This window comes from Zalophus californianus, chromosome 4, assembly GCF_009762305.2.
Source record: "Zalophus californianus isolate mZalCal1 chromosome 4, mZalCal1.pri.v2, whole genome shotgun sequence".
Lineage (NCBI taxonomy): Eukaryota > Metazoa > Chordata > Mammalia > Carnivora > Otariidae > Zalophus > Zalophus californianus.
The window spans coordinates 174,049,793-174,076,816 of NC_045598.1; the positions used below are offsets into that span (position 1 = coordinate 174,049,793).

The 27,024-nt window shown below is 42.1% G+C and overlaps 2 protein-coding genes and 1 non-coding gene across 17 annotated transcripts in view; 1 reads left to right on the plus strand and 2 right to left on the minus strand.

Moving 5' to 3' along the window:
* TBC1D31 (TBC1 domain family member 31) overlaps window positions 1–22,443 on the plus strand; it is a 65,618-nt gene extending 43,175 nt beyond the window's left edge. For 10 of the 15 annotated variants that reach the window (XM_027618734.2, XM_027618717.2, XM_027618725.2 and 7 more), the window contains 9 exons: window positions 774–1,006; window positions 1,450–1,602; window positions 2,563–2,698; window positions 6,280–6,372; window positions 11,619–11,759; window positions 13,314–13,508; window positions 15,711–15,849; window positions 20,281–20,376; window positions 22,103–22,443. In XM_027618734.2, the coding sequence (XP_027474535.1) occupies window positions 774–1,006; window positions 1,450–1,602; window positions 2,563–2,698; window positions 6,280–6,372; window positions 11,619–11,759; window positions 13,314–13,508; window positions 15,711–15,849; window positions 20,281–20,376; window positions 22,103–22,236 (1,320 nt within the window). In that variant the 3' untranslated portion in view covers window positions 22,237–22,443. Of the gene's footprint in view, window positions 1–773; window positions 1,007–1,449; window positions 1,603–2,562; window positions 2,699–6,279; window positions 6,373–11,618; window positions 11,760–13,313; window positions 13,509–15,710; window positions 15,850–17,171; window positions 17,712–20,280; window positions 20,377–20,463; window positions 20,583–22,102 lie in introns of those variants that run through there. The other 5 variants (XM_027618644.2, XM_027618673.2, XM_027618664.2 and 2 more) reach the window with 5 other exon arrangements.
* Window positions 22,444–22,658: 215 nt separating this feature from the next.
* On the minus strand, window positions 22,659–26,716 carry LOC113925395. The gene is made up of 4 exons (XM_027600062.2): window positions 26,645–26,716; window positions 25,944–26,547; window positions 25,648–25,728; window positions 22,659–24,122 (listed from the first exon to the last, which is right to left on the minus strand). The coding sequence occupies exons 1-4, from the start codon at window positions 26,714–26,716 to the stop codon at window positions 24,076–24,078; spliced, it is 804 nt and encodes a 267-aa protein (XP_027455863.1). The 3' UTR covers window positions 22,659–24,075.
* Window positions 26,586–26,658, minus strand: TRNAM-CAU. Its single transcript has one exon. It is a non-coding gene; the product is annotated as a tRNA-Met (tRNA).
* Window positions 26,717–27,024: the final 308 nt, after the last annotated feature.

Below are 27,024 nucleotides of genomic sequence, written 5' to 3' on the forward strand. Positions count from 1 at the left end.
GGTTTTTAGTTTTTCTTTTTTTTAAACATTTATTTATTTGAGAGAGAAAGTGAGTGGGAAGGGGCAGAGGGAGATGGAGAAAATGAATCTCAAGCAGACTCCCCACTGAGCACGGAGCCCAATGAGGGGCTCAATATCACGACCCCGAGATCATGACCTGAGCCGAAATCAGGAGTCGGGACACTTAACTGACTAAGCCACCCAGGCACCCCTGTCAAACTTTATTTTTACTTACTGTTCACAAGATACATACCTATATATATTTTAGAATTTGGACCTACCAGCAGAACAAGATAGTGTGGAAATGTTTCAGATTTTTTTAACGAATCAAGCTAATTTATTTTCAAATTCATTTATTTTGGCTTTTGCAAGGAAAAAAATCCAAGCAGAAGAGTTTGCTCCATTGTTGGTTGAAGTGTTCTTCTAATATAAAGGAGGCCTTCTGTTGGAGTTAAAATTTTAAAAGTATTATTTCAGAAGTTTGGTTTTGAAATCTTATTAGACTTTGAAAATATGAAATTGACTTTTCATTTTAAAACTTGAGTTAAGAAAAGTTTCAGTGAATTTGCCAAGGAAGAAAAGAGAGAGAGGGAGGGTGGGGGGAAGGAAGGAAGGAAGGAAAGAAGGGAGGGAGGGAGGGGAGGAAGGAAGGAAGGGAAGGAAGGAAGAAAAAAGGGAAGAAAAGATAAATTCACAATTTTTGAACTCTTATTTTTTCCCTCATAACTGCTTTATTAGTTGAATCACAATTTCAACACAAAGTTTTCTTACAGTATTTTTTTCATCATCGGAATAACCTGGATATAAGCGTTGTCATTAGAGAAGTCTATCATCTCATGGATACCACTCCTACTGATATTCATCCCAACAGCATGCTTCATGTCTTTGTGGCCTTGACGAAAGGGCAATATCCAGTATTTAACCAATATCCAAAGTTTATTGTGGACTATCAGACACAGGAGCGAGAAAGAATAAGGATTGATGAATTGGACTACCTGAGAGAGAGGTAATCATGGAATAGTTGTTCTTTGTGTGATAGTAGCAAAATCTTTCATAAATACAGAATTTTTTTTGAGAAACACATGTAAATTATTAAGTATTTGTGTAAAATCAGAGTTTGAAGGCTGGGAATATCTTTAAAGATATTTAATTCTTGCATATAGAAGTGAAACAATTACATATTAACCAGGTATACATCTTGTGTTTTGGTTGGACTTAAATTACTCAGTTTTCTTTGTTTGAATTTTTTTCTTTGTTTGCATTTCTTGGTGAGACTTACATAGGGCATCCTTTTCGGTGCTTTCTACCACTTGGATGAGATAAATATGAAAGTGAAAGGCAGTAGTTCAGGGTCTCAGAGGCAAATAGCAGTTTACCCTTGCATAATCACAAGTGCATACTGGGGGCTTGTCTGTGTCTGGATATAATAGTAAGTATTCCCTACTTAAGGCAGATGGTTGAAGATATGCAAGCTGAGGTAGACCAGCAGAGAGTTGAAGACGAAGCTTGGTACCAAAAACAAGAACTACTTCGTAAAGCCGAAGAAACGAGGAGAGAATTGCTCTTACAAGAGGAGGAAAAAATGATACAGCAAAGACAGAGGTATGTGTTACCACTTTGAGAAAATCTGGACTTGTGAGTTAGTTAAATAATTTTTATTTTCTTCTTTCTTTTCTATATACGTAACATTACCCAGCTGTGGCATTTCCATTAAGCAAAAATTTAAGCTAATAAAAAATCTGCATCTACCACATTTCAAAGAATTGGCGTATGAAATGGAATTCTGACTGCACACAAGTCTAATGTGCCTTGGAGGACATTATTAGAAGAAGCATTGTACAGTAGGCAGAAATGCTTTGTAACACAGTGCTGGATAAATCACCTTCAGGTGATCAGGGGAGCAGAATTTTTAAAATTGTGTTTTAAACATATCTGTATGACTTGAAAATTGGAACATAAAATGATTATCTCATTATGCATCTCATACTTTGGAGGACAGGGGAAGAAGTATTAAATGCTTATTCAAAAGTATATCAATAAAGCAAAATGTTTAAATTAATTAAGATTATGGGATGAGCATTGAGACTAAGTCTAATTGTTGGGGAACCTCACTTCCGTGTTTACTGAGTTTTACTCCTGGTTGGGATTTTACGAAACTGATTTCTAGTGTGGGTTAAACAGTTACTGAACTGAAGATTAACCTTGTACTAAAATTCTGGCAGAGAAAGCATACATAATCTTTGGTGACCCCGGAGCACTTCGTGTCATTCTTCCTTCAGATAAAGGATATTGATTGTACCGAGATGATCTGAGTAGACCTGTTAGGAACTTTTAAATACGAAAAGCATAGCCAGTTGCGTTTGGACACTTGTCCTTTCCACAAAGGCAGCCACGGGCACCATTCCTCCGTGTGCGTGATGCCACAGTAGCACCAGGGGATGGGGACAGATGTGCCGAAGTCGGTGGCGGGCCTTTCACTGTTGTGAAACATACGATTTTTCCACTTCAGTCTATGTCGGGAAATGTGTCTATGTGTTCCTCCTGATGTATTTTGTATTTAAGACTAGCTTCTGTGAAAAGAGAGCTGAAAGTCAAGGAAATGCACTTACAAGATGCTACACGAAGGCGGTTTCTGAAGCTGCAGCAAGATCAGCGTGAAATGGAACTAAGAAGACTGGATGATGAAATCGAGAGAAAGGTTCATGATCCGTATCTTAGTGCTCACACAGGATCTCTGTTTGCTCCATTTATTCTCCTACCTTCAAGTTAAATGTCCTCGCTAGGATCCACAGGGAATACTAAATAGCCTCTTTACTTTCACTTTTCCCTCAGCGTTTCCTCTCCTCTTTCGAATTTCACTAATAGCAAAAAAAGTTTAGAAATGCCAAGAAAATTAGTCAATTTGACCAGTGTCCTTGGTGATTCTTTCTCTAAAAATAGAAATATCAATGAACCATTAACTGTGAAGTAGGGGAAATGCTCTTTTTAAATATAAAAATTTGCGCCTGGCCAGTATAAGAAAATTTCCATTATAAAATACAGGGAGTCAAAAATGGACCTTCCCTACTCTTTTCTCATTTTGTCCCCAAAATAAACTGAAAAAATGATAGAGCTCTTTCCTTTTTTTATGGCTGCATAGTATTCCATTGTGTGATTATGTTATAGTTTATTTAATTAATCCTTTGCTGTTTGTTGGACATTGAGGTTGTTTGCAGTGCTTTGCTATACAAGATGGTGCTAGGTTATACATTCTCAGTACAAATCTTTGAGTATTTGCACACGTAGTTTTGTTGAGTAAATTCCAAGACCTACCAAATTATTCTCCAAAAATGAACCTACCCAAGTTATTTTAAGTGTATATAGAAGAGTGCTTATACCCTAGTCAGTTCGGAGTACGTCAGTCTTAATATTTGCCAATCTCATAGGTGGAAATTGTATATTTTGTCTTTTTTTTTCTTGCTAGTGAGGTTAAATATCTCTCCAGTTATCTTCCATTTGTAGAAGAACTATAAATTGTATATCCATATTTGTCCATTTTCTGTCAAGTTTTTTCTTTTCAATTTACATGGGCTGTTTGTGCCATTTGGGGCAGCAGTATCCAGTAGAAATATGATGTGAGCCACATAGGCAATTTTGTTTTCTAGCAGCCACATGTAAAAAAAATAAGAAAAAAAAGTAAGAAACAGAGGAAATCATTTTAATAGCATTTTGTTTGACTCAATATATTTCCCAATTTTTTTAATATGTAATTAGTATAAAGACATTATGAGATGTTTTACTTTTTGCTTATATTAAATCTTGCAATCTAGCAGTCAGTTTATACTTACAGTACACCTAAATTTGGACTAATCACGTTTTTTTTTAAGGTTTATTTATTTTAGAGAGAAAGCAAGCGTGAGTGGGGGTAGGGGCAGAGGGAGAGACTCTCAAGCAGACTCCCCACTGAGCGTGGAGCCCCACACGGGGCTCAGTCCCATGACCCGTGAGATCATGACCTGAGCCAAAATCACGAGTTGGTCACCTAACCAACTGAGCCACCCAGGCGCCCCTGGCTTTGACTTTTTAAATGGTTAAAAGAATTCTAACAATAATAATTTCATGACATGAATATTATGTGACATTTTAAAAACATGAAATTCATATTTCAGTATCCATAAATACAGCTTTGTTGGAACACAGTCACACCCATTTGTCGATGAACGAAGTCATTTGCCAACTGATGGTTTATTCAATGTTAAATTCCCTTATATATCTTATTTCCTCCATTGCTCTGTCTGCTCCTAAGCCAGCACCACCCTGAACAACAGCTTCATGATCTTTGTCTGACTTGTGGGCCTCATTCCCACTTAGTCTGCCTTTTCAGGGTTCTCTGCAGTCTAGTCTCATACACTTTGAGAATCGTTATCACTCTTCGTTTCTGAATCCCTACCTCACCCCATCCTGGTGGCATGTTTATTAGGATTGCATTGAATTTATAGACTAATTTAGGGAGTTTTAAACCTAGTTTTGGTAAAATACTAAGTATTTTTTTCAATCTTTGAAAGTATTTTGAATTCCTCTGTATTAGAAATCTGTCATCTCTTTTATGGCATGAGATAATACTTTTTGTTTTGCTTAAAGCCAGTTAATTTTAAATCGGTTTTTGAAAGCTATGATTCCTTTTCATGATCTCACTGAGTAAATGAGGTTGATAATTTATTATTCTAGAAGAGCATATGTTCTTCTCCAAAAGTAATACGGGCTTAGAACTCTGACCTCTTTATTCCAAACTCTTTGAGATAGTGAAGGCAATTTTTTGCCAAAGAATCCTGTAAAGTCCTTTCGGTTTGCATGATCTGGCCTCTGCTTGCCCTTCCAGCCCCCTGTCCTTCATCTCCCTATTCTGATAGTGGGCTCTGACCTGCTAAACGCCAGAGCTTTTCTCCTCACAGTGCAGGCACCAGCAGGAAGACTGAGTCCGTGGTGACACGCACGAGTGATTGCACATCCATTAGCATCAGCAAAGTTGATCTGGGTTTGCCCGGGCACTAAGCTATTTGTCTGTCTAAAAATTCATAAGTGAAAGAGCTTCTCTAATTGAAATTCCTGAAAAGCATGATTAATTATGCCAAACCTCTCCTCTGCCTGTTGGCATTTTTACTGCTCTTGTTTCGTGAACTCGAACATCCCCACTTTGAGCTAGCTGCCTTCCCAGTAACCTCCTTAAGTGAAACCAGTTGCCAGTTAGTGGTTTATTTACTTCTCAGATGTTTGTCCTTCTTGTACACCCCACTGTATTTTCATTTTCACTATTTGTTTCTCCATTGATAGGTATTTGATCATGTATCTTTTATCTTTACAATGTCTAATACTTAACGGATGCAAATAATAGTACAATCTTTAAAGGTTTACTGAATAAATGAATGGGGTTAGATGGGGTTATAGTTTGTTTTGTTTCTGAAACACATATCACTCTTAAAAAAATGGGAGACTTTAGGCAGCCAAGTATTTATTTAAGATTGCTCCTAAGATTCTCTGTCTACCTAAAGAGGGCCTTATTCAAACCCTCTAGTGTATAGGAGTGAAAAGTTTCCAAGTAATCAAAATTTGATGAACGGTGAACTTTAAATTAGCCAGGTCCAAGCAGAGCACATTTAAACTTGGAGTTATTAGTTGCCAAACTGAATTTATAAAAGTATGGTCATATAGGGGTGCCTGGGTGACTCGGTTGGTTGAGTGACAGACTCTTGATTTTGGCTGGGTCATGATCCCAGGATCGTGAGATCCAGCCCCATGTCAGGCTCTGTGCTCAGTGGGGCATCTGCTTGAGATACTCTCCCTCCGTCCTTGACCCTCGTTCTCTCTCTAAAAAAATAAATCTTTAAAAAAAAAATTTAAGTATAGTCATTTAATCAAAAAGAACATTAAATATAGTTACATTTAATAAGATTAAACATTCTATATTTTTAACCACTGCAAATTTAAGTTGCTCAAGTTTTTCTAACTCATAATATTGGCTTATATAGTGTGGTAAGAGCTGCCGTCTGTTCTCGCAGCCTGAGTAGATGAGCATATGGTAATTGTACTTTCCTTTTTAGAAAATTAAGCTTTAACTCAGCATTATTCCTAGGTTCTACAGTGAATGTTAATATACTATCAGTTACTCTGGTATCAAAACCCAATACTTCTTATTTAAAATACTCTTAGTGGGTTGTTTGGATTACAAGATTACTAAATCTGTTAAACAGAAATTATCTTGTAAATTCTTTTTGGTGTTCACACTTTGTTGTTTGGCCATAGGTACACATGAGAGATCGAGAAATTGCTACTACAGCGAAAGACCTAGAAATGAGACATCTGGAACTCGAATCACAAAAAAGACATTATGAGAAGGTATAAATCATCTGTTTCCATGATGAGAGAAGCAGGGTTTATGCAAACTCTTTTTAGGTTGTATTTATTCATGATTTTGTAATGTTCATTTTATTTTTTTTTTAAGCAGAATATAGTGTCATCCAGGATTGTAAGGTAGCCAAAATGTCTGAATATACAGTTTGTTGTAATTCTTTAATTCATGTTTCTCTTAGCGACTTAGTCTAGTGTCTGAGGTACCAGATGTAAGTCCCAGATTTTGCCTCATGATTTTCTACCAACTTACTAAGTTTTCTGTATCTGTGTGATAGTGACTACAAAATTAACCCAGTACTTCATAAGGATCTTTGTAAGTAAGGTAAATCAGACAAGAGCTGTAAAGTACTTTAAATTTGAATCTTCTGGAAATAAATTATCAAGTATCTACTTAGAATATATAATTTAGTTTCCACGACATTGGAAAAAGGAATTTTGTTAATATAAATATTTATTATTTGGGAAAAGCATTTTGTTACTTAATGTTGAAGCCGTAAGTTTTCACTTCCTTCAGCCCTCTTTTAAAGTGAGACTTTGAAATTAGTGATAACTGCAAATATGTAACAGGTAACATATGATTGTTATTCACATTAAATGAGATTTAAAACTTATGGCATCCATTCGTATCTACAACACTTTTTAAGTTCCACACTGAACTACTTCTAGAACTGAGCCAGGGTTTTACACCCTGACTAAGTCTCCTATAATTTTGAATTAGATTCAATTCATTTGGGACCAAACCTAAATTTACTTTTTACTGTCTTTTCTTTGGGGGAGGTGGGTGGTGGCACCAGCAGGGCATGATTTCAGAATTAACATAAAATTTGCAAGACAAATACTAAGAATTTCCAAATATGTTTTTCTCAGATTCTCAAATATTAACACGTTGCTAAATTGGCATTATCCTTCTCTTTCTGTGTATGTACATGTACACACGTAGATAAATTTTTTTTCTGAACTTTTTAAGAGAAAATTGCAAACCTGATGCTCCTTTCCCCCTAAATGCTTCAGTGTATATTTCCTAAAACCAAGGAATCCTTATCACATGAGCACAGAACAATGATCAAAATCAGGAAATGAACATTTTATTGTTATCCACTGTATAAGCCTTATTCAGATTTTATCAGTTGTGGTAAAAATGTCCTTCAGAGCAAAAGAAAATCTCAGATAATCCATTTTCTCAGTTGTCACGTCTCTTTAGTCTCCTTTATGTTGGCACCACTCCTGAGTCTGTCTTTATATTTTATAACATTGATATTTTTGAAGCATTTGGCCAGATATTTTGTAGAGTGTCCCTCAGTTGGCATTTGTCTGTTGTTTCCTCATGATACAATTCAACTTACACGCTTTGGGCAGGAATGCCCCAGAAGTAATGCTGAGTTTCTTTCTATGGATCATTATAATTTTTGCCCTCTTTTGAGGAAAGTATTTATTAAGCAAACTACTAGAGTTAGAGAAGACCAAGCCTACTCAACAAAACTAACTTACAAAATCATGAACTTTATCTGGTCCGTTAGATTCAGATGTGCAGCTCCTGCCATTTTCATCAGTTTTAGTGATTAACACTTTTTTCTGCCAAACTTAGCTCTTAGATTAGTTTGATTAACTGCATCTATTTGTAAACAAATCATATCCCAGAAAACAGACAATATTGTGATGACCCCTATTGGAAATATATGCTCAATATCCCATATATATCTAATTTGAATAAAAAAATTTTTTTTAAGATTTTATTCATTTATTTGACAGACAGCGAGAGAGGGAACACAAGCAGGGGGAGTGGGAGAGGGAGAAGCAGGCTTCCCGTGGAGCAGGGAGCCCGACACAGGGCTCAAACCCAGAACCCTGGGATCATGACCTGAGCCGAAGGCAGATGCTTAATGACTGAACCACCCACACACCCCTGAATAAAATTTTTTTTAACAAAAGAATAAAAACTAAGCATAAACCAACAAGCACATACTGACCTCTGACCAGATTCCATCCCCTCGTCTCTTAGAACCCTGTTTCACCAAGTCCAATTTCGGCCTCTTGTCTCAGTCTCTCTCTCAGGCACATGTACATCCTCCTTGGCCTAGGACCACGCTTGCCAAGACTGCTGTGAGAATTAAATGAATTAATATCTATATGTCAGTGACAGGAGTCCCCAGGACTACCCTCAGGTTCAGCGATTTGCTAGAAGGACTCACAGAACTCAGAAAAGCTGTTATACTCATGGTTATGGTTTATTACACCGAAAGGATACAGAGTAAACTCAGCCAAGATAGGGGCGCCTGGCTGGCTTAGTGGAGCATGCGACTCTTGATCTCGGGGTCATGAGTTTGAGCCCCATGATGGGGGTAGAGATTACTTAACAACAACAAAACACCTCAGCAAAGGTAAAAGGCACATAAGGTGAGTCCGGGAGAGACCAGGGACAAGCTTCCCCTTGTCCTCTCCCAGTGGAGTCGTACAGATGGCGCTTAATTTTGCCAGCAACACATAGAGAACATTGCCAACAGGCAAACTCAACTCGAGTCTTAGTATGCAGGGTTCTACTGGGAGTCAGTCACATAGGCATGGAGTGTGCATGTGCCTGACCCTAGTTACTGGCTCTGCAGAGGTCAGGCTGATACAGTGTGTCCTACAGCTCCTACCATAAGCCACATGATTAGCACAAACTATCTGGCAGAGCCCAGCGGCCCAGGCATACAGAGACACTCTTACCAGGCAGGGGATTCCAGGGGTTTAGAGCTGGTCAAGGGCTGATGTTTCCTTTGGAATGTGCAGGATTTGAATAACTCCAGCTACTAAGTTACCCTTCACCCTTACAGTGTCTGGTACTGGCAGGAGCTGGGCAGATACTAGTTTCCCATCATTGTCCCTTGGCCTAAAACGCTCTACCGTTTTACAAAATGGATGGACAACTTCCCCCATCTGCTTTAAACCACCACCTTGTCTTCCTTCCTCTTCGCTGTTTGTAGATTTCCATTGTTTTCCTCCTAATCCCTAATCTCTGCACATACATCATTTTACCTCTTTATGGAGTAGCTAAGATTCTGTATTCTGCTTTTCTTTTTTACTTAATAAAATCCCTTTTCTAAATGACTACATATCTTGGTTGTCATTTGTAGTAGATATTGATGAACCATAACTTATTTAAACTTTTTTTCTATCGTTGGATGTTTAAGTGCTTTACAATTTGTGACAATAAAATTCTTCATACATATATCTTCTCTACATAACACTGGAAAACATTTTTTATTTTTCATTATGAAGGTAATTATGTTGCCAGTAGATAATTAGAAAAGTAGAAAAAAATCCCTAAATTGGGAAATAACTGCTAATATCATTAATAAGGATAAGTGAGATTATTTGGTACATACAGTTGGTATTTTGCTTTTTTAACTTAAATTTTCATGAATACTGTTTGCTATCCTTCCCTTCAACCACTGTACTCATTAGCACTCACTTCCCCAGTCCCCTGACCCTGGCAAGCACTTATTTACTGTCTCGATGGATTTGCCTATTCTGACATTTCGTTTAAATGAAATCATACAATGTATAGTCTTCTGTGACTGGCTTCTTTCACAAAGCATAATGTTTTCAAGGTTTATTCATATAGTGGCATGAGTGAGTACTTCCTTTTTGTGGCTGAATAACATTCTTTGTGTGGATAAGACCACATTTTGCTTATCCATTTATCAGTTGGTGGATATTTGGGGTTGTTTCCACTTTTTGGCTAGGATGAGTAGTACTACTGTGAACATTCATGTACAACTTTTTGTTTGAACATATATTTTCAGTTCTCTTAGATAATGTACCTAGGAGTGTAGAGTTCTAATTTCTCTACATTCTTGTGAACATTGTTTTTATCTGTCCTTTTGATTGTTGCCATACTATTGGGTGTGAAGTGGTATCTTGTGGTTTTGATTTGCGTTTTTCTAATGACTAATGATGCTAGTCCACGTAGTGATGCTTTCATATATTTATAGGCCATTCTTATAACTTCTTTGGAGAACGTGTGGTTAATGTCTATTCAGAGTACGTGGAGCCATTCTTTTGGTTTTTAATATCTCATGTAATTTTTTGTTGAAAATGAGATATTTTAAATACTGTAATGTGGCAGTTCTGAAAATCAGATTCTCCCGCCTCCTCAGGGTTTCTTGTCTCTTTACTTAATGACTTGTCTGAATTAATTCTGTAAAGATTAATTTATAGAACTAAATTAAAGTCTTAACTCAGTGTTAGTGACCCGACAGAGATTTCCATAGTTGCCTTGAACCAGTACGCTTCTAGTCTTTGCCAGCGAGCTCTGTGTGCACTGTGTTGGGGCATGCCTTCAACACTTAGCTCCGCAGTTTACAACTGCGTCTCAGATTTCACTTCCTGACCGTGCAGTACCTCAGTTCACCAGACTTGAGAGCCCAGGACCTTCTCTGAAATGAGCGTTCACATAGCCCTTGCCATGTGTACAGCCTTACACATGCATGTGGACTTTTAGGGTCCCAGGAATCTATCAGAGCTTTTCAAAGTCCCCTACAGACATCTGATTCTCCAATTTTTTTTCTGTAAATCTTTTTGATTAACTTGTGGTTTACACTGTGATCCACTGCCTCAGGCAGCCAAGATAGTCAACAGTTTCCTCTGATGTTTTTCAGCAAACGTCCCCAGGGAAAAGGCTGTTCAAAGGCGTGAGTTCTGAGTCAGGACAGATAAAGACAGCCTTGGGAGCGGGTTCTTCCAGAACACCAAATAGGTCAAATGGAGTTTGAAGGAGCTCCAGCTCCACTTTATCTCCTCCACTGGCTGCCAGGCTACTGGTTTTCAAGGCTAATGCAGAGTTTAGGGGTGGGGTGGGACTAGGGATAGTGCAAGTTAAAAATGCCCTAAGGGTTACTCTTCTTACCAAGACTCAGCCTTTTTTTTTTTTTTTAATTTGTTTGTATTTGTTAAGGACTCAGCCATTTTTATGAGTAAATGCTCCCCAAATTGCTGCAAGCCTTTGGTTAATTTCCAGAGTTCTGAAAAAGTTGGTTGGCCAGTGTTCTCGATGCTTTTTTGGATGAGAGAATTTTCAGGGGTCTTTTCTTGTATTTTCCGTAATGTCTCTGCTGTTTGCTTTTTACTTTGAAAATCAAATGCCAATTTTTTATTTGTGTGCTAGTATTCTAGAAAAAAAAAGTCATTTTGTGTTCTAGCATTATTATATAGATTTGTGATTTTTTTTTTATAATTGATTTTTTTAACAGAATCTTATTGGAAATCAGGAAGCTGTTGCAAAAGAAATGAGAGAAGATGCAAATGCCTTTAGACAAAAAGTGGATCTTGAAGAACACATGTTTCATAAACTGATAGAAACAGATCAAACTCAGAACCAAAAAACTCAGAAGGTAAAAATATGGCAAATTTAGCGTATATAGAGAGGGGGACAGGTCCGTCATTCTTTCATATATTTATTTTCCCCTGTCCTGCCCCCCCCTGCATCTGTCATCCTTTCAAAAAAAAGAAATTCAAGATTAAACTCTATAAAGTTGCATTAAACTCTGTAAAGTTGCATTAATTCATTTCTCTGCTTCAGTTATCACAGTTCCTAGAATCTCACATTTTTTTTATAGGTTACTCACTTCACTGCCAGACATATACGTGTATCTTTTACACTCTTAAGAATGTTAAGACTTAGGAGAAAATAAAAGGGAAATAGTAACATTATAGATACTAACCTACTGTGTTATGTCTCAGAAATTGTCCCTGAGTAGATTAGTTGCAAAACATCAGGTCTTCGCCTGGTATATAAGGCAGCATTTCCAAAGTATATTCTGTAGAATATTAATAACTATTACTCAGTAAAGTGGAGAGTGGCAAGTAAGTGTTGGAAGTGCTGTTTAAAGTTGGTTTTTTTCCTGCCACATTTGAGGATATGATATACTGTGAATCTTTAAGAAAATTTCCCAAACTTATTTTGTAGAATTTCTGTGGAGTACCCTTTCAGAAATTCTGGCTTAAGTGAATTGAAATAGAATCTGAGAACTTCAGGAAAGAACTTTCTCTATTATCCAGTTAGCAAAATGCTAAATGGGTCTTGTGGCAAGGCCTGGCCCTGGTCCAAAAGCCAGGAATAGTGTAAGATTTCCCTACCTTCTGTTCAACAACAATCCCTTACGTGGTCCCACCAGAATAGCCTACCATTTATTTTTCCTTGTAGGCTTTAGTCCAGTCTGTAAGAATGAGCTCTTCTGACTCCTTTTCAAAAAGGTTGAAAGATGGAAATTGTTTACTGCTTAGCCTAGAAATCCTCAACCTTGACTATGTATGCATTAGAATCACCTTGGTAAAAGTTCCAATATCCTTGGGGCGCCTGGGTGGCTCAGTCGGTTAAGCATCTGCCTTTGGCTCAGGTCATGATCCCAGGGTCCTGGGATTGAGCCCTGCATTGGGCTCCCTGCTCAGCAGGAAGCCTGCTTCTCCCTTTCCCGCTCCCCCTGCTTGACTCTCTTTTTGACTCTCACTCTCTGTCAAAAAATAAATAAAATCTTAAAAAAAAAAAAAGTTCCAATATCCTGCAACCCTAGAGATTGATATAATTGGTTTGTGCTGGGTCCTGGACACCAGCTTGTTTTAAACACTGTGAGATGATTCTAATATGCAACCAAGGTTACAAACAGCTACCCTAGGGGCGCCTGGGTGGCTCAGTCGGTCAAGCGTTGGACTCCTGGTTTCGGCTTAAGTGGGGACTCTGGGTCATGAGATCAAGCCCTGCCTCGGGCTCTGTGCTCAGCACTGAGTCTGCTTACGGTTCTCCCTCTGCCCCTCCCTGCCATGCACTCTCTCTCAAATAAATAAATCTTTGAAAAACAGCTACCCTAGACACTTGGATGCATTGAACAGATATACTGTATTTTATATATAGTCTGACCTTGTTTCTGAAATCTGTAAATATTTCTTAGTTAATTGAAGAAAATTTGGCAAAAGCTGGACAAGCATGTCTAAATGCCGACTGGCGAATTCAAGCTTTATATAAACAAAGATGTGACGATCTGCGGCGAAACGAGTGTTACCAGGAAGTGGCCAGACTTCTTCGGGAAAACAGAAGGAAAGAAACAGAAGTATTAGACGCAATGATGGGGGAGGAAGCTAAAAAGGTAAGAATGGTGTCACAAATTTTTTGTTATTCATCATTTAAATTTTGAAATATTACATAATTGATGACAAAATCATCAAACCAGATAAATTTTGTTGGAAAAGATCTTAAAGATCATCTAACTGTAATAGGTATGTGCAGAGAAGTAATCTAATACGATACCTAAAAATGACTAGGCATCTTTCTCATTTACATTAGCACCTCTCAACTCAGCTTCCTTGAGTAGATTTGTTCTGGCTGATGGGATAATATTACTAATATTACCTAATTCTTGATTCTTACAATGTAGATGACTTTTAAACAGTTAGGGATTATATGTAGCTGCTACTAACAAAACCCGAAATAATAGTGACTGTAAGCAAGATGGACAGGTTTTTCTTTTTCACATGAAAGAAGTGTGGAGGTAGGAAGTCCAGGGTTGTTTCCTGGCTCCGAGGTCATTAGGGTAAGTGGCCCCTTCAGTCTTTCTGCACTGCTTCCTGGTGCACGGCTTTCCTTCTCAAGGATAGCTCACCGTCCAAGATGACTGCTGGACCTCCAGCCATCACGTATGCATTCCGGCCAGCAGGACGAAGGTAGGGCAGACATATAAAAGGTCCAATTCCCAGCTGAGACAACCCTAACTCCTTTCCAGAAGTCCCATGTCACATTTCTAGCCACATTTGCCTGCACAGGGTGTTGGGAAATATGGTATTTTTAGCAGGGAGCATTATCATCCCAAATAAAATTCGAATTCTTTTCCTAAAGAAGAATCAGAGAAAGGATTTTGAGGCGGCAGCTAAGAGTTTATGTCATGTCACGCAGATGTATCCTTCGGTTGATCCTGTGAGCAGCTCTGGTACCCACGCTCTGCAGATCTTACCACAGACGGACTTCCCTGAGGACACTGAAGAGCTAGGGAGAGATCAGGAACCAGAGAACTGGCTGTAGTTCATTCCTCTTTATTCTGCTCTGTTGTGACGTCTATTCCAAAAGCTTTTTATAATCTCTTTCCTTCAAGTCACTATTCCTGTTCATCTTCCTGCTACGCCATCTAAAGGGTACACGGCCCTATCTGATAACACTTTGAGTCAAGGACAGAGGGGGGGTACCCGCTGAGGCTGCATCCCCCAGGACAGTCGCAGTGGAGGCCCACGTCTTCAAGCATCGGTGCTAGACTGTGCCGTGTTCAGTGCTGCTGGCCTTGGGGTAAAGTGGTATATTTGAGAGTGGACACAGAATCACAGTGAGGGCTTTTCCTGTTATACAGAGATGCTCCCTTGTATCTGGTGTCCTGAGTTCTAAAGCTAGCTTGACTACCGTGTGGCCTTAAAATCACTCAGACTCTCGGGCGCCTGGGTGGCTCAGTTGGTTGGGCGACTGCCTTCGGCTCAGGTCATGACCCTGGAGTCCTGGGATCGAGTCCCGCATCGGGCTCCCTGCTCAGCGGAGAGTCTGCTTCTCCCTCTGACCCTCCCCCCATCTCATGTGCTTTCTCTCTCTCTCATTCTCTCTCTCTCAAGTAAATAAATAAAATCTTAAAAAAAAAAAAAATCCCTGACACTCTCTCCTCCTCAGTAACAGGAAAGGACTGGATTTCTGTGGTCCATCCTGGCCCTGATGATTCTTTGAAGTTGTGTTATTTCATGCATTCGCATTTCTATGACAAAGACTCTGTGTGTGTTTGTATATAGGAGCTGTGGCGTAGAACACTGACGAACTTTAGGAGTTGTGGGATATCTTAACTGCATTATTTTCATTACCCTTGAGCTAATTTTAAGATCATCATTTTCTCACTTTATGAAAAAGAAAGTCGGGGTTAATAGAAATTCCTCGACTTCCCTGAGATTGGTCAGCGTGTGTACCGGAGCTGGGCAAATTTTATTAAGGGATAGCATTCAGATTAAATAAGACCATTGTCATGAATTTAAAAAACTAGCTTAATCCCACAAGATTCGACATGTATTGAAATGACTTGTTGTTTCAAAGACAGTGGGCACACCCAGTGTGCTGTGTGGCCCCCTAACGTACCGAGTGGTACGTGAGAAGTGCCTCTGCCCTCAAGGTCAAAGGCACTCAGGTTACCCTAAAACAGATCCTGCATGCCATGGGAATCCCAAAGGAAGTGGAGTAGAGGAAACAAAAGGGACTTACTCCACTGTCGGAACCGACATTACCGCAACTTTTAGGTGATTTTTCTTTTCTTTCATTTATTTGCATATAGTGGGAGGAAGCTAAAGAAAAAGACTTTCATTTGAAATCAGAAAAGAAAGCTTCAGCTCTCGCAGATGCATCTAGAAAGTGGTTTCTAGAGAAAGAGATAAATGGTGCTTTAGAACATGCTGAACGTCCGTATAGTAAAGGTGAGTAGCCATGAGTGCCTTTCTCTTCATGAAATTACAGACCCGTGTACTTCCTGTGCTCTGCTATCACGAATAAATCCCTGAGGTACACTTTATTCAAATTCGTGCTCAGCTGAAAGGTGATCACTCACTAGTCACCCTTTTTTTGGTTGCTGGGACTTTTTTGGGGGGGAGTGGGGTTTCGTTTTGTTTTGTTTAAAAAAAAAAAAAAAAAAAAACTCTGATCAAGAAAGCTCTCAACTATCCTGTACAGTTCTGTTTTATTCCATGGTTCCATGCTCCCTGTTATCTTCTTAATCTATCAGAATATGATTTGTTCCCAAAGTGCTTCTAGTTTATTTTGGTAAAAATGTGTGCTTTGCCAATAGCTGGTCCTCAAAACAATAGTATAGTAAAGTAGCACAAGGAAACTTACTATAACCCTTGGGTTTTGGTGCCAGAAGAATGGCACCTGAAAACCTAAATTACTTAGAATTCTAAAATCAAGTGCAGTTACAGTGAACTTTTATTTTACTACATTTTGTATTCTAGTCTTTTTTAATATATATGAATTACCTTTTTTTAGTAACAGTCTTACTGATAAATAATTCACATACCATATGATCTACCTATTTAAAGTATACAGTTGTGTGGTATTGCCATATGTAAAATATATATATATATTCACAGAGTTGTGCAGTCATCACTGCAATCAATTCTAGAAGGTTCTAGTGCCCCATAATAAACCTTGTATCCATTTGCAGTCACTCCCCATTTCCCCTCACTCCCTCCCAGCCCCTGGCCACCACAGATCAACTTCCTGTGTCTATAGATTTGTCTAGTCAGGAAACTTCATATGAATGGAATCACACACTCTGATCTTTTGGGTCTGACTTCTTTCACTTTGCATGATGTTTTGAGGTTCATCCACACTGTAGTATGCATCGGTATGTCATCCTTTCTGTTGCCAGTATGCCATTGCGGAGGTATTCCACATTGTATTTATCCATTCATCATCAGTTGATGAGCAATGAGGTTGTGTCCACTTCTTGGCTTCTATGAATAATGTCGCTGTGGGCGTAACTTCTGTAATTCACACATTTGAAAAGTAGAAACGTAGGTTAGAAGCATCAGCATTTAATTATGCCTACTTTTGAAACTCTTCATTAGCTCTCCTGCTTTAGACTCAGGTCCCGGATTGCCCCCCTCCCCCCGGCCCCTGGGGCAGGAGGGAGGGGAATGTCACTCTGCACAAAGCAAATATTTACAGCTGGCTTACAAGAGAGAGTAAGCAGTGGAGCTGCTACCTGTCCCTAATCCTCTCACACTTACCCCTCCTCTAGAAAGAAACGATGCTTGAGGCTGTTCGAGAACCTATGGATTTAGAAATAGAAAAAAGGAAGAAACTGCAGAAGCTTCCCCTTCGGTCATCAGTCATCTTCCCGCATGCTGGCCCCTCTGCCTCTGTGGGGTCGTCCCACCGAGCTACCTTAATTTTTTTAACTTTCCTAAATTTCACCAATGTGAGATCATTTGGTTAATATAATCATCCATTTTTCAAAAGGCAAACGTGTAAGGATTTGTCACTTTCTTAATCAGGGTGTATAAATGAAATCAGAGTCACTTGCTCTTAACACTGGGAGATAATCAGCTCTAATTAGGAAAATGGCATTTTGATTGGAGACGCTTGGCATTTGTTTGTCACTCAGGGCCCAGAATGGAGGCACCAGGAAGTAGGAAACAGAGAAGAGTTTGCCAAAGATGGGTCATTTATTTAAACTTTTTTAAATGGGTGGTGGGCATCTGGGTGGCTCTGTCGGTTAAGCATCTGACTCTTGATTTCAGCTCAGGTCATGATCTCAGGGTCCTGGGATCCAGCTCTGCGTTGGGCTCTGTGCTCAGCATGGAGAGTCTGCTTGAGATTCTCCCTCTCCCTCTGCCCTCCCCACACTCATGCTCTCTCTCTCTCAAAATAATAAATCTTTAAAAAAATAAATAAAATTTTTGCTTAGTGTCAAATCTTTATTAGCAGTGAGGAGGAAATTCTTATTATTTTCGAGAAAACAGGACCTTCTGGACAATGTGAATGGCCCTTGCTGCCCCTGAAATCCGTGGTCCATAAACTTAAATTGTAGCTGAACAGCCATGTCCTATAAAATGATACCAGTGCAGAGTTTTAAATGGGCAAAGGACTTGAATATACAGTTCTCCAAAGAAGATACAGATGGCCACAGTACACACAAGAAAAGACTTTTAACTTCATCAGTCACTAGGGCAATACAAACCAAAACCACATGTGAAAAGTAAAAATACAAAAACAGAATGAGATACGATTTCACACCCACTAGCGTGACTATAATCAAACATAGCAAGTGTTGACAAGGGTCAGAGAGAAATGGGGACGGGGCTGGAGGTTGTGTGAGATGGCAGGCGCTTTGGCACATACTCTGGTGGATTCTCAGAAGGTCAAACATAAAGTGGCTCTATGACCCAGCAGTTGCGCTCATAGGTATGTACCCAGGAGATTCGGAAACGAGTCCGTACAAAAACCTGTACAGGAACGTGCATGCTGCACGCCCCTAACACAGAACGCTGGGAAGCTCGCCACAGCGCCGGAAGATCAGGACTGCCATGCCCCTAGGTCTTACCCCAACCCTAGCATGGCTTCTGAGGGGTCTGTCCCCAGAGGCCTGGCTCCAAAGCCCCAGGGATTGTGGACACCTGAGCAATACCAGAGGACTCAGCCTGCCACCCAGAAGGAAACCACGCCATTTGGAACTCCAGAAACCATATCTGCATGCCCATTCCAGCGAACCCCCACTTTCTGCCGGCTCCTTGGGCACAAACCATGAGCCTGACACTCCCTTGACCCATGCTCTCAAATCAAACTCCTGGGAAGCTCACCACAGTGCCAGCAGATTGGGCCTGCCATTCCTCTTGGCCCTAACCCTAACCATAAGGAGGAGTTTTTGCTTTTATTCTTTATGTGTTCAAATGTGTTACCATTAGCATTTATTATTTTTTTGTAAATTGCAGATTTAAAAAAAACAAAACAAAAACCCTCTTAAGGACCTCACCAACAGTGATATAATTTGGTAGATCTAGGATAGAAGCTAGGAAGCTGGATTTTCATTTTAAAATTTCATAGGTGAGTCTGCTCAGCCAGTGTTTGAAACATGGCTGCCGGCCGCGAGGACCATTCAGTGCTGGGACCGAGGTGATGTTTACGCCGTGGCCCTTCAGGAAGAGGAAAGAAACAGCCCGGGCCAGTATGGCTCTTGGAGGACAGAGGAGAGACAAGGGCCAGAGAGGTCTCAGATAGGGAAGGGTCTGGAGAACCAGGATCCGCTGTGCAAATCACTGCTGCAGTGGTGAATGGTGGGTATCCAACTTATGCCAGAATATCGTGGAGCTGGCGGGCTCACTACCCAGTTCCATTTCTGCCAGTATTTTATTTACAAGCTGTGTCTCCTTGTGTAAAATTGAATGTCTTTTTTTTTTTTTTTTTTTTGTAAATTCCCTCATTAGAAACAGTTCTTTGGTGCAAATGCAGATTACATCTACTGCCTCTGCCACATGACAGCCCTTCACATATTTGAAGATGACTCTCACATCCCATTTCCCCACACCAGTTCAAATGAGTCATTTGGTAATCAGCCCCGAATAGTCTTAATGACTCATTGAGCTAAAACTGTGAGTTAAAACCATTAGTTATGGCCCTTGAGACCAGGTAAAAGGCAGGCATCTTAATGAGTCAATGTAACTCAGACAGTCTGGGCCTGGTTCTTAGAGGCTGAGGCTTGGACCCTAGTGATGGGAGTAGAAAGGGACAGTCATGACACTTGCTGGCCTGAAAAATTAAAAAAAAAAAAAGACCTTGGTGTCTTATTGAAAAAGTACAAGAGTTGGGGAACAGTGAAAACACGGCGAAGGGGCCAGTATAACTTTTGAGGTGAGTGATTGACCAAGAAACGGCGGGGAGGCACCAGGTTGGTGCCGGAACCCTGCTCCGCTTGCTGTTCTGGAAGGTTTCAGGGGCTTCAGGGGCAGCCTGCCTCTCGCTGGTTCTCACGTGCTCTCTGTTGCCTCGATTAGGCCTCGCCCGGTGGAAGCTGCCAGGGGTAGACTCTGGGGAGTTCTCAGGGAAGGCTTGCTCATCACATTTCATAATCTTGTCCAAGAAATATTTGGGATCTCTATCCTAACATCTCTATTTTTGAGTGGTTGGTTTGTTGGCTTTTTGTTTTAGCTAAAGGTGTTTTTAAAATACGTCACCAAAACTTCAGCTCTTTACTGCACTTGCCCTGCCCTTAGAGTGGGGACAGAGCTCTTCTCAGAACAGAAGTGGGGGCTTTTCATCCTTGGCAGTTGTCATTTCTTAGGGACTGTTTGGAATTCAGAACGGCTTTCCACTCACTCCCAAACACCTGTATCTGCTCTCTTGTATAACAGCAGTGCCCAGGTACCAAATCGGACAGGTCGCCTCAAGCTGCTTGCCTCGAACCTCACAATTAAATGACATTTCAGAAATGGATTCCTCAACATGCAGTAAGTTGATAAGCAAGAAATCTTTCTTCCATCATTTAAAATGTAGCATTCATTTAAGCAAGACTGTGGCTTGAATTTTATTTGCAGCATGCTGATGCCATTTTCCCAGGGATTGATAATGGAAATTCCTGAAATGGAGATAGCAAGGTTCTCAGCTATTCTAGCTGGAGAACAAACTGGATCAGACCGAAACCAGGTAGAGAACGTTTGCCAGATGAATGTCACTGACGTGATTTCCTTTCTCTGATACTAGTCATAGGCGCCTACAGAAGTCTGTCACTAACTAAAGTAATGATATTCACAACCAGTTTTTACACCCTCGTGGAGAGAAAATCTGAGCATTAGTTTTCAAAGCTATTACGTATTTGAATTTTCTGACTCTGTTCTTCTGGACTGGGCCCTGTCCAATAGCCACTAAAGACAGGAGTTTTTGCTCGGGGCCCTGTGGCAGACCACCGGGGCCCCTAGCGGCCCACCTGCCCAAGACAAACGGCTTCATGCTGAATGGCTGACGTTTGATCCCTCCGCTTGATTCCCTGCAAGTTTTTGTTTATGTTTGCAAGGGACAGGGTGGAAACGTGATACAGAAATAGAATCACAGCATTAGCCCATAAAGGAGCTGACGGTTTTCCCAATAAAGTATTTGATTTCTTTTTTAAAACAGGGGAGGGAACAAGAAACTCTGTTAGACTTCGATTTCAACTGACATTTTCAACAAAACCATCATATAGAAGAAGCAGAATTTAACAAGATCTTTTGAGTTCTTTTAGAAGAACAGATTCTTACACAGTGTCCCCTGAAGACAAACTTTATAAAAAATATCCCTAGTAACAGGGCGTGTGATTCCAGTGTTGTAAATTTTTGCTAACTCATGCTTCATGTGCATCCACAGATTCTGTGTCAGAATAGGAATTAAACCAAAAGTCACGTGTAAGTCGAACGAAAGTACACAGGATTTCCAGCTGTTCTTTAGTCCGACATGTCAGGACTTAAATTTTTAGTTAGATAATTCTAAGTTAGAAAATCAAATCAAGACGTTTGGTAAGCTCAGATTATTTAGCAGAAAACAAAACATAAAAGTTGTATTCCTGTGGAGGAAAATACCATGTTCAGAAATTGGAGCTGTTTGACTATGTAACTAAGTTTGAGAGAAGTGTACTTTTAAGGTGTTTTTTTTCAGATTGCAGTGTTTACTAGCCCCTCAAACGCAGTATGAAATGGCTGTTGCATGTGGATACATTGTAATATTTTAATTGGACGCTCCCTGTGTTGGCCACTATGAAAACCATTTGATTTATTTATTTTTATTTAGTCATTGGGAAAGTAGTCTTGGTGTACTTTTCTAAATATTTTGGCAACTTGGAATGCTTTTTCTCATTATCATTAACTCACTCACCCTCTCTTGGACAATCACACCCTCTCTTTGTTCCTGATCTAAAAGATTGTCTATAGTCTATAGCCCCCAAATTTAAAAACAAGTGCTACATAAACAAAAGCAAGTACGTTCTCTGATAGCCTTCACTGAATTCAACAAATAAATATTTGGCTTGTAAATGGAACAATATAGGAACCAATAGGTGAGGCTTTTTGGTTCGAGAAATTTGGTTTCTCGAATATTCATTTCATTATTGGTTTTTGACAACGTATTTACCTTTAAAATAAATGCTATATCGCTGCTAACATCAGAAAATTAAACTGTTGTTAATCTTAAATTTTGTTTTTGAAGTTTCTTTAAATCAAAGAAGAATACAGTGGGACACCATGGAGCGGGAACTTGCGGAGAGAGTACGAAACCTTCGCCAAAGACTCACCGTCCAGGCCCGCAACAGACGTCGGCCGCCTCCCCTTTTGGCCACATAGGGGGCTTGAGAGAGTCGGAGAGACACCCGTTTGGCAATCAGTGACACCGATTTTCAGATTATTTATTTTATATCCCAACAGAGGTCAACCTTTTTGTACAGAAAAAAAATGTGTGTATAAAAATTATGTGTACTATTTCGTTCTGATGCTTTGGGCTTATAAATGGCTTCTTGTAACTTTTTATAATAAAGTTTTTGAAGTTTTAAAGCTTGTGTTAGGCTCTTTCAGGTTGCAAGGACCAGCATAAACCTCTGACTTGAGTTGATGAGTGTTTATTTTAAAGATAAACGGAGAAACAAAGGATATCATCTCAACATCTGTACAGCCAGAACTGAGAGAGAAGTCAGCAGGACATCTGGAGCACCGACTGTGCACGGCGGCCCTCTGTCCCCCAGCAGCCCCCCAGCAGCGGGGTCCCCCCTTCCCCAGGGAGCCCACCCTGGTCTCTGTCTCTGCTTCTCCAGACAGCCCCGCCTGCTCTCCCCGCTCTGGCTCTTTGCTCCACAGCAGGGCTACTCACAACTTCCTCATCTTGGGTAATTATTTCCAGAACCTTCCCTGAACCCATTTCTAAAAGGAGGGTAGAAATCACTCGGGGACCCGATGTGAGGATTAAATTAAAATGTAAAATTCTGGGACTGTGCTTGACACAGAGTAAGCATGCAATACATAGTAGTAATTCTCGTGTCTGCGGTCATGAAGCATAATTTTTTTTTAAGCATAATCTTATAGTAAACCAAATACTGACAGTAAGCAAAATGCTCTCTTGTCCAATAGGCAAAGTCCTCATGCAAGGCATTGGTTTCCCAAGAGCACTTTCCTCAGCCTACTTCTCTGTCCATTTTCAGTCAGTGGCAAACGTGCCTTCATGGGCCAGGCTGGTGCGTGTCTGGCAACAGGAAGTCACGGAACGTAAAACGTACAGGGTAGAATGGAAAGTTGGGTGAACTCAAAATCGCCTGCTCACCTAAAAGGATTCAAATTCTAAAATATCCTGATCCAGCCAGAATCAGCTATATAAAGCCAGATTTTCACCTCTACTTCAGGTCCCCTTTTTACCAGCACTCACACCTACTCAGACTGGTTTTGCAAACACACACACCTCTTTTATAGTGTTACAGTATTTGATTTTTAAAAAGTTTCCATTTATCTAGTGACAGGCACACCCTCAACCAAATGAAGCTCTAACTATCAATTCCTTCAGTTTTCTCAGACTCTAGTTCTCCCAATAATAGTCTTGATCACGTCACTGCCATAGCAAATTTAAGATATTGGGCTAAATCTCTGGTCATATGTGCTTGGTTGGCATTTTCAGACTCTAGCGCACATAATGTATGAACTAACTACATTTCTGATCTCTTCCTGCTTCTTGACATATCTTCAACTTAACCCCAATTTCTTTACAATGTAAATTCCCTGGGAATTGAAGAAAGGTTGAGCTTAGCTAAAATTCTTCCCACTCTGGCTATCTTCTAGAAGTTTCTCTCCAGGACTCCCTTGAGCTTGTTAAAGCAGAGCGGTTCCTACAGGCCTTTTCATATTTATTACATTCATAAGGTTTCTTTCTAGTGTGAAGTGTTCCATGTTGGATAAATTTGGGGCTTCAGCTGAATTCTCCACATCGGCTACACTTAAGGGTTTCTGTCCAGTATGAATTCAGTGGTGTTGAATAAATTATTCACTTGGTTAAAGGCCTTTTCAGATTTATTACATTCATATGGTTTTTCTCCGGTAGGAATTCTCTAAAGCTGAGCAGTTGAGCACTTGCTAAAGTCCTTTCCACAGTGATTCCACTTTGGCCAGTACTGCAGCCGCGGTGAAGGAAAGCACCGCCATGGCTTAATTCGCTGGTACCAGTGCACTCGGCACAGCTTCTGGAGTCGTGTCTAGACCCAGCCAGGAGACAAACCACACGGCAATTTTAACAGGAAAAGTTTCAGATACAATGAGTTATGAAACTATGATAGAAGACTAACTTAAAGACGTAAAGAGCATTCTACAGGGTACCAAGGACTGAGGGAGAGTAAAGGACAGACTTGGAAAGGAGGCCCCCTCCCTCCGCAAGGCTCAGGTTCAGACCTGGTCAGAGTTCTCTGGGTTGCCCAGGCCAGAGTCAGTCAGTCAGTTAGTCTCCGGGGCACAGGCGACCCAAGACTGCGGGGTCAAAGGGCATGGGGCGTCAGCGCAGCAGGCCCCTGAGTGTTGTCAGGGTGGCGCGCGCCTGGCCCGGCACTGTCCATGTCACAGGGCCATGGGACACCACCCTGCGCGCCCCGGGCAAACCAAGGCTGGAAGGCAGGTGCCCAGAGTGAGCCGGATGTTGCTGCTGGCATCAGACCTGGGACGTTCCCTGTCTGTGATGGGAGGATTGTGGCAACGTGATCATCAGGCGGAGGCTGTGAAGTCACTACGAGACTGTGCACTCTGGGCACACAGCCGGGGTGGAGTACCACTGGCTGTCCCCACAGCCTCCCACGGCCCGTGGACTGGGAAGCAAGAACCAGAAGGAGCAGAACAGCCCACTGGAAGGAGGAAGAGAAGGCCCATCCCTCCTGCGACGTCCGCCAGCGCCCCCTCCTGCCGGTGTGCCATCCTGCACAGTCATGCCTGAGGAGGCCCGTGGGTCACCGCGCAGCAAGGGAGGAAGAGGCAAATGGGAGCTGAGAGGCAGGAAGCCCGTGGCCGGCACTGCGGAGCCATTAAAAGCGGCTTTAACAGTTTACCCTGCTGATTGACAGAAATGTGGACTCAGTGTTGCTCTCTTTATAATCAGGGTTCAGACGCCAAAGTTTGCCTGGCATGATGTAGCTGAAGGTTACATCTCCCCCTGATTTCGGGGGAGATGATAGGATTCCGAAGTAGCAGAGGCGGAGGGGCAACCATTCAGAGTAGCGGGCAGTGGAGAAGCAGTAGTAGTGGGGATTGGGGGCTACTGGTAACGGGTTGTGTTGTCCCTAAGGACGAATGAGTTGGCAGTCTACTAAAATGTGACTCCATGTATGTAACAGGAGAGCTTCCGGATCTGCTGGCTGAAAACCTGACTTGAGTCACCACAGTGGAGAGCCATGCCTGTCACCCTTTCCAGACCTAAACTTAGTTCCAAATCCACAGCCTCCTGACGGAGGAGAAGGCCAGCCCCCCACCCCCAGGAAGGATCCTGCGTCAGTAAGTGACACTTATTATGCTATAAATAATCCCCCAAGTCTTTCCAAAGGGACCTGCTGCCATTTACCTTGAAGGACTGGCCCCAGCCCTGTCAGGGGCTCCTAGACATTGGCTCTAAATTGACACTAATTCCCGTGTCCACCAAAGTCAGGGCTAACGGTGGCAGGTGACGGGGTTTGGGGCGAAGCTGGAGTCACAGCGGATGCAGTGGGGCCCTGAAGCCAGCTGTGGTTATTCCCTGCGTACCTGAACGTATCCTCGGAAAAAAACCCAGCTGACAAACGGCAGGATCTCCGCACTGGCACCACGACTCCTTGAGCAAGGGACCTTATGGTAAAAAGAACAAAGCGAAAGCCTCTGGAAGACGCTCCCTCCCAGGATAGTGAGCGAGAAGTATCATCGCGTCCCTGGGGGGGGGGGGGGGGGGGGGGGGGACCTGCAGAGATTGGTGCCGCCATGGAAACCTGGCAGGACGAAGGGGCGATTACAGCGAGCACATCCCCACTTGGTTTGCCGTTTGGCCTGAGCTGAGGAGCAGTTACCGGGAACCGTCGGTGACGACCGCACTTGCAAGTGCACCTGTCTCGGCCGCAGTGGCAGCACGGCCCCGGGTCCCGCTCCGCCCCGCAGCCGCCAGCACCCCCTGCTAAGAGCGCTCCCCCACTCCCGGCCGCCCCCTCGGGTCTTGCCGCCTCCCAGCGCCGCAGGCCCACGCTGCCCGGTGGTGATCAGTGCCCTCCGCCGCCCGGCCCGCTCGTGCAGGCCGCTTCCCGAGCCCCGCAGCCGCAGCCTGCCCTGCTGTCGGGCGGCCGGGCGGGGGAGGACTGGGCGGCAGGGGTGCTGCCTCCTGGGCACCCCCTCCCCACCTCCGCAGCGCGCAGGGGAAGCTGCGGTTTTGTCAGAGGCGTACGGGGTCGCGGCCAGTCTCCTGCGTGTGTCCCCCTGTCGTCGTGCCTCGGCCTCCCTTCCAGTCCTCGGTACCGGGCCCGGGGCAGGGAAAGAAGACCTCACAGCAATGACAGCGGGCGGGGACCGGTTCTTCCGGGAGGCGAGGCGGAGCCCAGCGACGCACCGGAGACCCCTCTGCGGAAAAGCGCGGACGCCGGGGTCTCCTTGTGCACAGACGAGCAAATAAAACCCGTCGTCCTAGCTGGAGTGGAGATGCAGGGCCAACAAAAGTATTGTGCCCCGTGTGAGGATCGAACTCACGACCTTCAGATTATGAGACTGACGCGCTACCTACTGCGCTAACGAGGCACCTACGAGCTCTTTCCGGCAGTAGGATAATGAGGCTAGCGCGGGCCCCGGCGCGCATGCTCAGATAAGAAACCTTAGTTTTATTTCTGTCTGCTCTGGGCTCCTTTGACCGCAGCGCCTGCCTGCAGGACTGTCGGTCAACAAACACTGTGGCTTGCTTGACCCCACTGCGCTGAGTAGAGAGGACACGGAGGAGTGGGATTCTTCCTGCTTCTGTACTGTCTTATTTTTGAATACTGCGTAAAAAGCGTTTGCATACTCGTGATCTCGCGAAACACTTAACTGGGCACCTACTGTATTCCCGGCCCTGTGCTGGTTGCTGTGTTTACGGGGACATCCCCAGCCTCAAAGAGTTGGAGTGGAGGC

What these genes read in the sequence shown, in the direction of transcription:
- LOC113925395 (XM_027600062.2), bottom strand. Translation starts at nt 26,716, where the DNA reads ATGCGCGCCGGGGCCCGCGCTAGCCTCATTATCCTACTGCCGGAAAGA. An exon ending in GTCGTCACCGACGGTTCCCG is followed by an intron (nt 25,729 to 25,943) that starts GTAACTGCTCCT and finishes TTTTACCATAAG; the next exon opens with GTCCCTTGCTCAAGGAGTCG. An exon ending in TTTTCCGAGGATACGTTCAG is followed by an intron (nt 24,123 to 25,647) that starts GTACGCAGGGAA and finishes GGCTGGGTCTAG; the next exon opens with ACACGACTCCAGAAGCTGTG.